Source organism: Myodes glareolus, chromosome 3 (assembly GCF_982192425.1).
Source record: "Myodes glareolus chromosome 3, mMyoGla1.1, whole genome shotgun sequence".
Lineage (NCBI taxonomy): Eukaryota > Metazoa > Chordata > Mammalia > Rodentia > Cricetidae > Myodes > Myodes glareolus.
The window spans coordinates 23,751,779-23,766,275 of record NC_142028.1 but is presented as its reverse complement, the minus strand read 5'-3'; the positions used below and the strand labels follow the sequence as shown (position 1 = coordinate 23,766,275).

General features: G+C 42.6%; 1 protein-coding gene across 1 annotated transcript in view; it reads right to left on the bottom strand.

Annotated features, from left to right (window-relative positions):
- LOC125406896 (pregnancy zone protein-like) overlaps positions 1–13,517 on the bottom strand; it is a 47,831-nt gene extending 34,314 nt beyond the window's left edge. The window contains exons 1-10 of the mRNA XM_048444020.3: positions 13,358–13,517; positions 11,129–11,312; positions 9,997–10,150; positions 9,460–9,512; positions 8,374–8,394; positions 7,678–7,846; positions 6,676–6,760; positions 5,036–5,159; positions 1,612–1,726; positions 887–996 (exon numbers count right to left, since the gene is read on the bottom strand). Coding sequence (XP_048299977.3) covers positions 887–996; positions 1,612–1,726; positions 5,036–5,159; positions 6,676–6,760; positions 7,678–7,846; positions 8,374–8,394; positions 9,460–9,512; positions 9,997–10,150; positions 11,129–11,312; positions 13,358–13,440 — 1,098 coding nt within the window. The 5' untranslated portion in view covers positions 13,441–13,517. The remainder of the gene's footprint in view (positions 1–886; positions 997–1,611; positions 1,727–5,035; positions 5,160–6,675; positions 6,761–7,677; positions 7,847–8,373; positions 8,395–9,459; positions 9,513–9,996; positions 10,151–11,128; positions 11,313–13,357) is intronic.
- Between the last annotated feature and the right edge of the window lie 980 nt (positions 13,518–14,497).

The window sequence follows — 14,497 nt, the reverse complement described above, 5'->3', positions numbered from 1 at the left end:
CTCTCTCTCTCTCTGTTATGAGAGGGAGAATCTGCCTTTCTTTATATCTTCACTGTAATGTGTGGTGTCACCACAGACACAACTCACAATGGACTGAGACTTCCCTGGGCCAAAATAAACGTTTTACCTTTATAAGTTAAAGGTCTCAGGTATCTTGTTATAGTAAGGGAAAGCTGACTAACACAATTACTTTTAAAAATTATTTCTGGGGAAAACTGCATTAGGAAAGCTTTTTTTTATAAGGAGGGAATCAAAGAGAACATAGCCAAACTGCACAGAAAAAAAAACCAAAAAACTATTACAGAGTTATGTAAGGAAGGTGATAGTTTAAAATTTACTTTGTTTTTCAACAGTTCACTCTCCTTGATAAACGTGAAATTTGCTATTATTTCTTTTTCTATGCAATTGCTGTAATATATTTTGATTTTGCAATTAAATTTTTTTTTCTTAAAAATCTTGTGCCTGGGGTTGGGGCGATGGCTCCGTGGATGAGACACTTCTTGTATGTGCACGAGGGCTCAGATTCCCAGTACTGCAGAGATGCTGAGTGGAAATGGCAGCCTGCCTATGATTCCAGAGCTTGCACGGCTGAGACAGAGGCTCTCTGCAGCAAGCTGGCCAGCTAGACTAGCCAGCACTGCCAAGCTTTGCGTTCAAGTGAGAGACCCTGAGTCAAAGAATAAGGTGGGGAAGGCCTGAGGAAGACTCCTGATGTCAACCTGGAATCTCCCGATGTGCACACCACAAGCGCAAGTGTACCCACGTACATGTGTGCCTACACTCATGTAAAGACATATGCACATGTATAGGTATCATGACCGCACAAACATATACACAGAAGAGCATTTCATGCCCCTAAGAATAATTATGGGGGAAAGTATTTTACCTGCCCAAAGAAAGGTAGCCCTGGCCTGTAGTGCGTATCCGCTTTCGTGAACGTCAGTGTACTTAAGGTGCTTGTTATTTCACATGATGCACGGCCAGAGAGTTCCATTCCTGAAAAAAAGAGAGAGAGAAGCTAGTTTTATCTATCCCAAACTCACCTTCTACCTCCACCTCAGCTCTCATCCGTTATTACAGAATGCCACATTAATCTTTGAATAATTTTATGAGGTATCACATCCAATACATTTTCACTAATCCTGCATCTTCTGTTAGCGTTATTTTGAAAAATCAGTTTGTTTAGGTCATTATCAAATAAATATATCTGAAGCTAGTCATGCTTTTCAGAAGCACATGTAAGCACCTCATCGTCTGACGCAATTTCCTTCGTTCTGAGAATGAGCGTGCTTTTGTGCTTTCCCCGGCCTATTGCTAATCTTTCAAAATGTCACTCATCCTCCACAGAGTGCATCAAATGCCAGCATAAGGGTCCCCCTTCTGTCTCTGCATTAGAATTAACTACTTAAGTCCCAAATTCCTTATGGAAATTTGATCACAGTTATACACATACACTCCAACACACATACACTCTCTGCTTTTAAACATTTAATTTCTTGAGATCAGTGACCTGTCATTTTCATACTATGTGGACTCTATAAAGTATATCAAATGGAATGGAAGTTTGATAAGTTCCCACTTAATTGACATTTATTTTAAAATAATACAGACCTGTTCCCTCCTCTTTGACCTTGGCTTCCACTTCTATATTCATGTCATGGCCTTTTTGTTTTAGCTGAAATACTTTGGTTTTTATAACTTGACTGAAACATCCCTTATCATCTGCCTGAAGAGAAGAGGAGAGAATTCCCAAGTTCTTTTATTTGCCATCAAAATGCCAATTATAAGTTTGCAAAAACATTTAAAGCATTCAGATATCTATTTTGTGTGTGTCCTTTCCCAACCCTAAGGATGAACGGTTTCTTTATTAACCTCTGGGTTATTTCTAGCCAACCTTTGCCTCTCCTCTCTTCCAAAAATGGATCCTTTCTCTACTGCATCAGCTCTCCTGGAGTTTCCAAGTGTGCCATCATATTTTGTAATTGTAATTCTTCGCATATGTTGCTCCTCAAATGATGGTATTCTTTCTCTCTTTTCTTCCCTTGACTAACAGTCCCTGCTTCTCAAACTCAACTTAGGCATAACATTTTCCAAGAGGTTTCCATAATCATCTCTAGCTCAACGCTGACTGGGATGTGTGCCCTTTTTATATATTTAAATATATTGGTCAACATTCACTGTATATGGTAGTGGGTTTTATCAGGATATTTTCATGCAGGTCTATGATTTACTTTGAACATGTTCTCCCCTTTCTTCTCTTTATACTCCCTCCCCTTAGTTCTTTTGTCCACCTAAGTCAGTGGTTCTCAGCCTGTGGGTTGTGACCTCTTGGGGGTCGGGTGACCCTTCCACAGGAGTCACCTAAGACCATCGGAAAACACAGATATTTACATTACAATTCATAGCAATACCAAAATTACAGTTATGATGTAGCAATGAAGATAATTTTATGGGGTCACTACAACATGAGGAAATGTATTTAAAGGTCACAGATATAGGAAGGTTGAAAATCCCTGGCCTAGGTGTTCTGCTTCTACCTTCACACCATAGGTAAACGCTTGCACGACTTTATGTATCTTTACATAAGATAGGGTCCACATATGGGAACAAACATGTGATGTTTGTTTTTTTGAGATTGACAACTTTTTGTTTTTTTCTTTTTTCTTTTTTTTTGAAAGTAATTTTATTAAATTATAGAAAGATTCCATTTACGCCCCTCCTCCCAACGTCCTCCCACTCCCCCCTCCCAACTTTTTGTTTTTTTCAAAGACAGGGTTTCACTGTATCTTTGAGCCTGTCTTGGAACTAGCTCTTGTAGACCAGGTAACTCACAAAGACCCACTTGCCTCTGCCTCCCGAGTGCTGGGATTAAAGGCATGCAACACCATTGCCCGGCAAGATTGACAACTCTCTTGACACAATTATCTTTAGTTCTGTCCATTTTTCCACAACATTGAATAATTTGGCTCTTGTTTATGACTGAGAAATTTTATTGTACAGATTACACCCCATTTTCTTTATCCACTCTTCCACCGACAGACACCTCAGTTGGTTTACAACATAGCTATTGTGAACAACGCCACAATAACGGTGGATGAGCAAGCATCTCAGTGGTGTGTTGACTTAGAGTCCTTCAGGTAAAGACTCAGCTGTGGTTGGTCATACAATAGATCAATTTTTATTTTAATTTTTTTGAACCTCCATTCTGGGTTCTTTAGTGGCTGGAGTAGCTTATATTCCCACATATAAGGGTTTCCTTTTCTCTGTGTACTTGCCAGTATTTGTTATTATTTCATGGACTCTACATATTCATGACTGTATTTTCCAAGTCATGTGACTGATGTCTGAGACATTGGGAGTGTGCATATCCATTGACTAGACAAACCCTTATAGTAATTAGATTTCTGACCTAAATGTTGTGACCTAGGTTTTAATAAAGATTATATCGTAGGTGTGCAACGTGACAAACATTTGTAATCCCAGCATTTGGCAGGTTGAGGCAGGAAAATTATTGTGAATTTGAGGTCAGTTTGGATTACATAGTGAATTGCAAGTTAGCTATAAAATTGGGAAGCGAAAGCAAGAATAGGAGTTTGAGGTCATCCTTGGCTACATAATGAGGTTGAAGCCAGTGGGGGCTGCAAGAGAACCAGTCTCAAAAAAACTGGTGGGGAAAAAAAACTGGTGGGTCTCAACACACACAAACCCCTCAAATTTGATCATAATTAATTTATAGACATTGTGAATAATTTGAAAATAAAAACTTAGTACCAGTCTTCAAGTTATTTTAAAGACCAGGACAGCTAGAGTGTGACTGGACTGGTCTTGTTCATCAGAGCTGTTCTTACTGTACATCTTGGCACGTTCCATGGCAGCCTCTCGCTGGCCAGCTCCCTGCAGCCTCGATAACTTCCATCACAGTCTCCATGCAGTGTCTGCTCTAATAGCCATCCCTGAATTTTTATTCCCTGAATTTTTATAATTCTTCCCCTGAAAACAGAGTTCATGCACCCAACTTTAATTTTTTGTTATAAATTATATTTTATGTGTATGGACGTTTTGCCTGCATGTGTGTCTGTACACCACGTGCATGCGGTGCCCACGGAGGCTAGAAGAGGGTGTTGGATACTCTTGGAATGGGAGTTACAGAAAGTTGTGAGCTGCCATGTGGGTGCTGGGAATTGAACCTAGATCCTCAGCAAGAGCAGCCAGTGCTCTTACCCATTGAGCCACCTCTCCAGTCCTACCAGTTTTTTGGAGATAGGTTTTCTTTCAGCCATCCTCATTATATGGCCAAAGATGACCTTGAACCCCTCTTCTTGCCTTTGATTCCTAATTATTAGAATTACAGGTGTGAGCCTCCACACTTAGCAGCATCTAAATGTTTTCAGTGCAACATATTCTTCTCTCAGTTGTTTTATTAAATCTCCTCTGCGACATGATCGGCTCTCTAATTGTGTTTTCTAGATCTTCCCCTCCTGGGCCAGATGCTCATTCATTGTTCAATATTTTCCCTTGTCATTTGGAAATGACATGCCACTGGATCCTCACACTATCCCAGTTCTCCTCCCCCCCCCCCTTTTTGACTTTTCAAGACAGGGTTTCTTTGTGTAGCTATGAAGCCTGTCCTAGAACTCATTCTGTAGACCAGGCTGGCCTCGAACTCACAGAGATCTGCCTGCCTCTGCCTCCTGAGTGCTGGGATTAAAGGTGTGTGCCTTCACCACCCAGCTACTATCCCAGTTCTTAACACCTGACCTATTCTGTGACAAAAACCAGGTTTGAACACTTCTTTATCCCTTTAGAACATGGCATGTTGTTGCTGTTGGCAAGAAAAATCACAGAACTGGTCAAACGCATGCATAGATTCATGTGTTCCATCTTCAATTGGCCCTCTACCACAACCACCTATTCTCACATTCCTTCCCCTACCCCAGTGTTTTGCTTGATGACATTTCAGATGTATCCCCTGTCGTGTTGCATTTAGTGTTGTAGTTTATGAGAAAGGAAGAACCAGGGAGTGATTTCTACATACCTGGCCGCTGAATTCTTCACAGATACTTTGTGAATTTTGGCCATGGCAGTGGGAGTGGAATCGTGAATATTTTCTGCACGCGCTAATTGTCACCAGACCAGGAACGGGCTTTCCATATGTGTATCTAGAACAATAAAATGATCATTCCAAATACCATTGTGTATGAATGACTTAGATGTCTCTTCACCCGACCCATTCTCTGGTCCATTGTATTCATCTAAGGCACCTGTTTTATGTCCCTGGTCTAGAACAGCTGGTGACAACAGGCCATGTCCTGACATCTAAGTGGGGATGGAAATGTGCCTATAATTCTAAGACAAAGTAGTCAGGGAGCTATTTGAAAATGCCTCTAAATGGAAAGATACTGATTTAGTATTTTTCCAAAGTTCTCTCCCTCCCTCCCTCCCTCCCTCCCTCCCTCCCTCCCTCCCTCCCTCCCTCTCTCCCTCCCTCTCTCCCTCCCTCTCCCTCCCTCCCTCCCTCCCTCCCTCCCTCCCTCCCTCCCTCCCTCCCTCCTTCCCTCCCTCCCTCCCTCCCTCTCTCCTTCCCTCTCTCTCCTTTTCTTTCTTTTTAAAAATTTTTTTAAAACTGGGTCTCATTATGTAGTCCTCACTGTGTAGACCAGGCTGGCGTAAACTCTGTCTGCCTCTGTCTCCTGAGTACTGAGGGATTAAGCACCTAGTTTTTTCCCTCCTTTAGGTGAGGTTTTGTTATTAAGACTGTCCTGTGCACTGGTGAGGTGGCTCAACAGTTAAGAGCACTTGCTGCTCTTCTAGAGGACCTAGGTTTCGTTTCCAGCATCCACCTGGTGGTCCAGAACTGTCTGTAGCTCCAGTTCCATGGAGTCTGATGCCTCTTTCTGGACTTTGCAGGCATTAAGCATGCATGTACACAGACATAACTATGGGTACCCCCCCCTACACACAAAGAGCGCTTACTGCGTCTCCAGCGGACCTGAGTTCTGTCCCCAACACCCACGTCGGGTGGCTCACAACTCCCTGCAGCAGTAACTCCAGTGCCTCAGTGGATCTGATACCTCTGGCCTTCTTGAGCACCTGTCTAGGTGTATGGCATATACCTATATACCCACACAATTAATTAAAAAATGACTGTCTCTGCCATCAGATTACTGAAGTTATTTTAGCTTTAAGAAAGAGAAGGATATATAATGACTATATTTCTAAGTATTTTAAAATAGTAAGTGAGAGAATGATTTGGGAAAGCAGTGGCTACAAAATAAAAACGTGATTTATAAATATTATCGTGATAACTCAATTTGTTTCTGCTGGATATGATGCGAGGAAGCATGCAAGGTTAGACCTGCTTGCTGTTTTAGACCTGTGATTCTTGTTGTGGTGGAGGATTCTTGACTCTTGCCTTAGATTTGTAATTAGAATTTCTGTAAGTGGAGCCAGGGATTCTAATTTTAATTAAGCTCCTCCCATAGAGTTAATACCTGAAAATCTCCCCTTAGCCCAGCTGTGAGGTTGGCATAGCCTCATGGCCATAGCTTTCTTCTTGTATATCCCTTTTAATGCTTATATGTGCTCATAAGTAATGCACCACTAAATATTATTTAAGGTACATCCTCTCAAATAGAATATGGACATCAAAATAAGATAAAAAATAATGTAACTCACAAGCCGCAGGCCGACACTTCAAATGCCTCTTCCAGGAAACTAATGATCTTGGGCATTTTTACTTTCACCTCAAATTTGGGCAAAACTGTTTTGAATAGAGGGAAAAGGGAGGTGAGAGTTGGTAGGAGGCCTCATCAGTATTACCAAGGGATTTCATTAGAGGAGCCTGTGACGTCGAATCACCTGGAAGGAGCACCAGTGTCAATACTGGGAAAGAGATGCTGGCACTCATTACTGTGAGCAATTTATGCCAGGCTAACTTGGTGAAATTGGGACTGCATTTCCCAGACTTCTCTTCTCTGGTTTCGTGCAAGATTTCAAAAGTGGGTGGAATATCCCTGAGTCTGAAGACCACCGCAGTTAGATGTAGGAACAGAGGGCCAGTGGGCTCCAGTGTGACCTCCCTCCCTCCTTCCCTCCCTCCCTCCCTCCCTCCCTCCCTCCCTCCCTCCCTCCCTCCCTCCCTCCTTCCCTCCCTCTCTCCCTCCCTCCCCTGTCTCTCATGTTTATCAAGTGCTAGCTAGTCTGACAAACATCCCTAGCCTTGCTACCAGACAACCTGGTCTACTGCACGGGAGAATATCAGAGGTGACAGTTCTCTGTAGGTCTTCCGTTGATTCCCAGGAATCTTCCACTCAGGCAACTGAAGGTGACGCCTCTCCCCCACCCCAACTCCCTCATGCTCGGACTAACCTGTGCCCACTTCAGACCTTGTTAGTCATGTTCTAAGATTTGCCACTTCCTCTTTTTGGATCCTTCTCTTTCAACCTCTCTCATGGTTGTGAAAGGCACTACCTTATGAAGGCTGTCCCAACAGCTCTGGGAGTGTTGAGAGCCCTGTTTTTTTGATTGATTTTCTGACACTGACTTCTGTCATCCACATATAAACACACAGAGTGCGAACATACAACCCCCAACATGCACACATATGCATGCACCTCACATATATACACAGAAGTAACCCCAAGATTCCAGTGTCATAAATACTTGGAGGATTCTTACCATATTCGTTCACCTCAAAGGAGTGCTCTATTTTCTTCTCAGAGTCCTTCTGCACTACAACCTTGTAGGTACCTAGAGCTGGCTCAGCTGACAGTGGGAAAGAGAGCTGGTGGAGTCCTGTTTGTAGATTGATGTTTCGCCATTGAAAAATTCGGTTTCTCTTGGGATTCTACAGAAAGATACAAGTTATGTAAACAATTCAAACATATAGTTTGATTAGGGATCAGCTTTTCAGGCAATAATAACACTGGGAGATTAATAAGTGGTTGAAGAATTAGTGCTAAAGTCATTAACCCACTTTTAAAAAGAATCCCAGACTGAATAACAGCAAACAGACAGTGTGGGCACCAGCTGTAGGGTCCTATGGATCCTATAGCCGTACCATCCCGAATGCATCAACTTTTCCTAATGCTGAAAGTCAAGCAGGTTAGAAGGGAGACCCTGCATCTATGTGATAGAATAAATCTCTTTTTGATACATGTTTATTTTGGCCTGAAATATTTGAGGAGTCATGAAGTCATACCACCCTAAAGAACTGCAATTCTTCATTTAACTTTTATTTTTACAAAGAACTTGAGGTAGGCAAAAAAAAAAAAAGCATTTGTTTAGTTGAGGTGGCATCTAAAAGGAGCAAAGAATCTAGTGTAACTTGTAGGGCACCCTCCTTCCAAATTAGGTGTACAGTTTGTGACTTACCTCAATGTAAACCACAGGGAACTGAAAAGAAAAAAAGTAGTATGAGTGTGTGGTGGAATAGAATTACAGCCTAAAAAGCTGACTGAACTTACTGCTTCTTTTTCATGCCATGATTTATTTTCTTGTCCCTTATCACTTGTCCTTTCTAACTAGTTCTTTCAGAATTTCGTACAATGTGTTCTAACCATATTCACACACACCGCTCTCCTCCCAGATCCGTACCCTCTTCTCTACCCACCCAAATTCAGGTCTTCCTCTTCCTTTTTCTTTTCACCCACCAAAGTCCAATTACGCTGCCCACATATTCACGGATGTCAGAGGCAATCGTGACGCAGAGGAGCAAAGTCTGTTTCTCTTGCCAGAGCTAGGAGAGATCCCCTGTTTGATCCGTAGCTTTTTACATGTTTGGTTTGGGACATAAATCAATCTCTCCTCCCCCCGTCTAATTTTTTTGTGACAGGAGTTCTCTGTGTAGCCCTGGCTGTCCTGGAACTCACTCTATAGACCAGGCTGGCCTCGAACTCACAGAGATCTGCCTGCCTCTGCTTCCTGAGTGTAGAACATAAATCTCTTCAGAAGTCACAACTTTCCTTTTATGACAGCTAATTGAGGAAATCTAACTGGATGAAAGAGCTGAATAATAAGTATACCATTGTTTTGCAAATGATATTTGCTTAAGAGAAACCAGATGCACTTCTGGTGTGGCTGGAATCTCTTAAGAGGACATTTTCGATCGAATATCTTTTTATTTATTCATTTATTTATTTTTTAGACAGCATCTTACTGTGTGGTCCAGGCAGGTCATGGCCTTGTGATCCTTCAACTCAGTTTCCCATATTCTGGGACTGGGAGCATACACCACCATGGCTGCTTGATTTTTGAGTGCTTTATCTACTTTAAGAAAGTGATTGGTGAACCGCATGGATGCCACCACTGCATATGCTTCTGGCATGGGTACGCTCGGGCACTCTTCTGTGATAGACTTAGTATCTCTTTCATGATTTCAGGTTATTATTTTTTAATGAATGAGACTTAAGTGTTTGTATGTTTTTCTCATTTGAATTCACCCACCAAAAGGAGACTCACCGTTTCATTCAGCGGGTGAAAACTGGTGTCCACAGAGACAACACGGAATTTCACTGAAACAGAGATTTTCTCTGTGAGACTCCACTGGTTCCCCTCTGTATGCTATGAATACGTTTTATTACCATTGGTTATTAATGACACCAGGCAGGAAATCCAAACAGAGATATAGAGAGAAAGTCGGTGGAGTCAGATGCCATGTGACCGCTGAAGGAGAAGGACGATGCTAGCCGCCAGTCAGAAGCTTACTAGTAGGCCACACCCTCAGGGTGATTCACAGATTAACAGAAATGGGTTAATTTAAGATGTAAGAGTTAGCCAGAAATATGCCTAAGCTATTGACCAAACAGTGTTGTAATTAGTATAGTTTCTGTGTTGGGTGTGAGGGGTGGGAAACGAGCACACAGTCTCTGTCTACCCCCCCCCCCACCCCACACAGTGGGAACCCAGTGCCAGAGGTGCCATGACTGCGGCTTAGTCATAAAGAATACCACCCACCCACATCCCCACAGTTGTCCTTGCTCTGTTTATTCCTTATACCTGTTTGTCCTGGTTTGTATATGGGCTTGTCTGTCTGGACAAAGACTATGTTCTCTGCTTCTCTTATCTCTATTGGCTTCGTCCTTGTGAAGTTCTGGGTCGGCCCCTTTATCTGCACAATAATGAATGCTAAGGATGCTGGCAGACCGGAGATCTGCAAGACAGAAACGTGAAGAGTGTGCTCAGACCGGCTTCTGAGTGCTCAGCTTTTACAGGGTCTGTTTTCTGCGCGAAACCCTGAGAACTGGCAAGGGAACGACAAGGACTCAATTTCTTGTTACATCCAGAGACCGCTATGATTGTGTCACGTGATGTTAGCAATTCACTACTTAGGGAGGGCGGAAGGAGCGAGACATCCTTCAGTGCAGCCACCACAATGAAACAGGTGGTGTCTTCATTTTCAAAGTGAAGTCTTGACACTAAAGATAATTGTCACATTCCACCTTCCAAGGCCAGTATCAGCTGTCTGTCTTACATGAGTAACTTGGCTTTTATGAGTCTGTATTCAAGACCTCTGAGGATGGCTCAGCAGTTAAGAGCACACAGTGCCCTTGCAGAGGAATTAGGATCCCACATCCATGTCATGAGGCTCACCACTGTCCACAGGTCTAGATCTAGGGTGCCCCCTTCTGTCTTCAGTGGTTACCTGCACTCATATGCACATACACAGAGACATGGAAAGTGAAATAAATCTTTTTTTTTTTTTTGGTTTTATTGAGACAGGGTTTCTTTGTGTAGCTTTGGAGTCTGTCCTGGATCTCGCTGTGTAAATCAGGCTGGCTTTGAACTCACAGAAATTCACCTGCCTCTGCCTCCCGAGTGCTGGGATTAAAGGCATGCACCACCACCACCTGGCTTGTGAAAATAAATCTTAAAAGAAGAATCTCAATACTTATATCTGTAAAAGTATGAAGGGTATTTACCTCAGAAGTCATTTTAAGGTAAAATTAAATCTTTCCTATAGCGATGGTAACCTTTCAAGCACTTCATTAGATCTGTTTGTAAGTTTCATGAAAAGAAATTTAAGTTAGATTTTCTGTAAGGTATTTTTCTTTTTGATGGATGAGAACATAATGTTCAACTCGATTACTCTTTCTCTACCCGTACCACACATTCTGGGAAGGACACTGACCGTGAAAGAGTTGCAGTAGAAGGAATCCTTCTCTACCGTCTGGCCTGTGAGGAGGTTTGTGGTCTGCCTCTCAGAATGTAGAGTTATGTCGAGTGTCACAGTCTCGTTCAGGTGCTGGAGGTTGACACAGACCTTTTCAGGAACTCCTGCATCGAGGAGTGAAGGGACCAGCACCACATATTGTCTGTGGGGAAGAGGATTAAGCATCAAGGATTCAAAGGACGTCGTTCCTGTGGCTTTTCCCCTAGTATTTCATATTGCCATCAGCAATAGGTTTCAGCAAGATTGGGTTCCCCTGAGGTCACCGTAAAAATCCCAGATTGAATACGGACTTGATTCTCTGGCTTTCAGGAAATGTTCATCCACAGAACGTTTAATATCAACATCTAATATTAGAGACTTTGGGAGATCAATTCAAGTTATTGCTGTGTAGCAACTTCCTCCAAATTGGAACATTCCTTCCTGGAGGGGGGCAGGGAGGAACTTGAGACTCAAGAAGTAAATCTTATGAGTTCTGGAGAGCTGAGACTAACGGGATTGATGACATCTCTCCATGGTTACAGAAGCAGTGAACAACCGCTGGAGAGGAGCGAGGAGGCCGAGTTGCCTCTAAGATATTCCTGGACCAGTCAAGCTCCCTGTAGGAGACTCTCCTATGAGCAGAGCTTCCTGCAAGTCACTCAGAGAGTTCCAGGGATGTGAGTTTCATGAATCAGCGCCCAGGTGGTTTTGGCTATGTAGTTGCCTTTGAATCATCCATGTTCCCATAGGCAACCCCCAACTCATATTCCTGTAGGTATCCCAGTGGAATGCTTTGATTGACCAAGATGACCAAGGTGGTCTACTTTGGTCTATTTTTGATTCTCTTTCTGGGGTGGATAGATGTTCCTGATCCATGCTTACACACACACACACACACACACACACACACACACACACACACACCATCTGATGTGACAGCTATCATATATTTTGGTTAAAAATTCCAAATTTCCAAACCATGAACTTATCAGTGATTCATCACTGGAAGCCTTAAAAACCCAACCGCCTGTGGCCTCAGACGCCATACCTCCATACGAGTACCACAAATCTCTCACCCAGAAAGCACTAGAAACTAACATGCCACACATGGGAAAAGCTGAATTGCTTCACAATCAAGTTTAAGAAGCAACCTCAGCTCCCTCCTTCCCCTCACTGTCTGGTGATATAAGCCAGCAGACTGCTGATATGATCAGCAAACATCCCCAGACACTGCTAAGCGGAGAACACGCCTTCCCGGCACGTCCGTGCTGTTCACGGTCAGGCATCCGAACGTGCCCTACTCTGCAAGGTTGTATATTTCACATTGCTTCTTACCTCCTGAGTGTCTGTCTGTCCTGAACAATTTTCTCTCATAAGAACTTGCTAAACTTGCCAAAGATCCCTTCCCTGCATCGGCCCTATGAAGTCTAAGATTTTCTTCGTGGGCCTCTGCAATGGTTGTTTCTCTTTGGGACAATCTCTTTACTTCTTTCTTTCTTTTTCTTGAGTACCATATCTCTTTTTCCATATTGTGAGATATTTCAGGAAGGGTCTGAATTTTGTTAATGTTTTCTAAAATCTACTGCAGCCCCTATGTTTTCTGAAGGATTCTAAAAAGGGACTCACGCAGTCTCTCATCCGTTTGCCTTGGTGCCTCCCTCAACTTAGGGGAACAGAGACACTGAGCTACTTCCCAATACCAGGACATGGCAGGGCATTTATGAATTGATAACCCAGTGGTTCTCAACCGGTCGGTTGTAACCCCTTTGAGGGATTGAATGACCCTTTCACAGGGGTCACTTGTCAGATATCCCGCATATCAGATATTTACAGTTCATAACAGAGCAAAATTACAGTTATGAAATAGCAATAAAAATAATTTTATGGTTGGGGGTCAGCAGAACGTGAGGAACTGTATTAAAGGAACTGTATCAAAGGGCTGCAGCATTAGGAAGCTTGAGAACAACTGTGACAGACAGTTTATCCTTTTTTTTTTTTTGGTAGAAATTCTATATTTTTATCTGGTGCTGTTTGACAAGATTACTGCCCCATATAGCTGAGGTTTCTAGAACTGGAGTAGATCTTTTACATGACCCATGACAACTTACTTGTCCCTTCAAAATCTTTGACAACGAATAACTGCATAGGAAGCCAGGAAAGAGATAACACGGTAGGAAGGAAGGGTTTTCTGAAGTAAGAATTGCTTACGGTTTTGCAGTGGCTGCGGCATCTCTGGGAAGAAGCAGGCACAGTAAAAATGAGACCAGCGTGAGCTGCTGGTTTCCCCTCATGGTGGAGAGGGCCAGAAACAGAGAATGGTTCCGAGCCCTCGGCTCCTTGACCTCTGATCGTTGTCCAGAGCCACTGGTTTTTATTTTACCTGATGGGCAATGAAAGTAAACTACCAACCACTTATTTTTGTAACATATTAACTACTTCACTATTAAAAAAATCAATTCCAGATAATTTCCAGTACCATCTCTATTCTTTTATTGACTTTTTGAAGTTACCGTAAAGTTTGAAAAATTGTGCCTACAGGCTGCCAGCAACTCAGACTAATACTCAGTACTTTAAACAATTAATAAAATAAAATAATCATACAGTTTGATGAAATCAATCAATATGATTGACTTTTTTTTTTAAAAAAGGACAATGACTACTAATATATAATATCAATCTGCTCTTGGTAATTCAGGGAGCAATGCCTTCTCTCAAATGACATAATAAATGAAATCTACCTCAGAATGTTAGATAAGGTAAGCTTAGAGGTATGTGCTTCAGTGTCCTTCAGTGTCTTTTTTTTCTTTTTCTTTTTTAAGAAATTGAAATAAATAAAGCCAAGTTAGACCTTGGTAGAATCATGACTTTGTTCTGTCTGCTTCCTATTGTGGGGTGAATAGACGTTTGTGTCAGGCCTCCCCAGGGAAAGTCTGACATTACAGGGGTGTGTGTCTGAGGACGCATGTAACTGTGGAGGTCAGATGATGTCATCGGGTGGCTTCCCAACAGCTCCTCATCTTAATTTTTGAGGCAGCCATCTCTCACTGATCCAAGAGCTCACCAATTGGCTAGACTGGCTGGCCAGTAAGCTACTGTGATCATTCCGTCTTTGCCTCATAGGGCTAGGAACACAGGTGCGTACCTCCACTCTTGGTCTTTTATGTGAATGAACACAGGTGAACACCTCCATACACACCTGGCCTTTTATGTGGATGAACACAGGTGCACACCTCCACACCTGGCCTTTTATGTGGATGAACACAGGTGCACACCTCCACACCTGGTCTTTTATGTGGATGAACACAGGTGCACACCTCCACGCCTGGCTTTTTATGTGAACGAATGCTG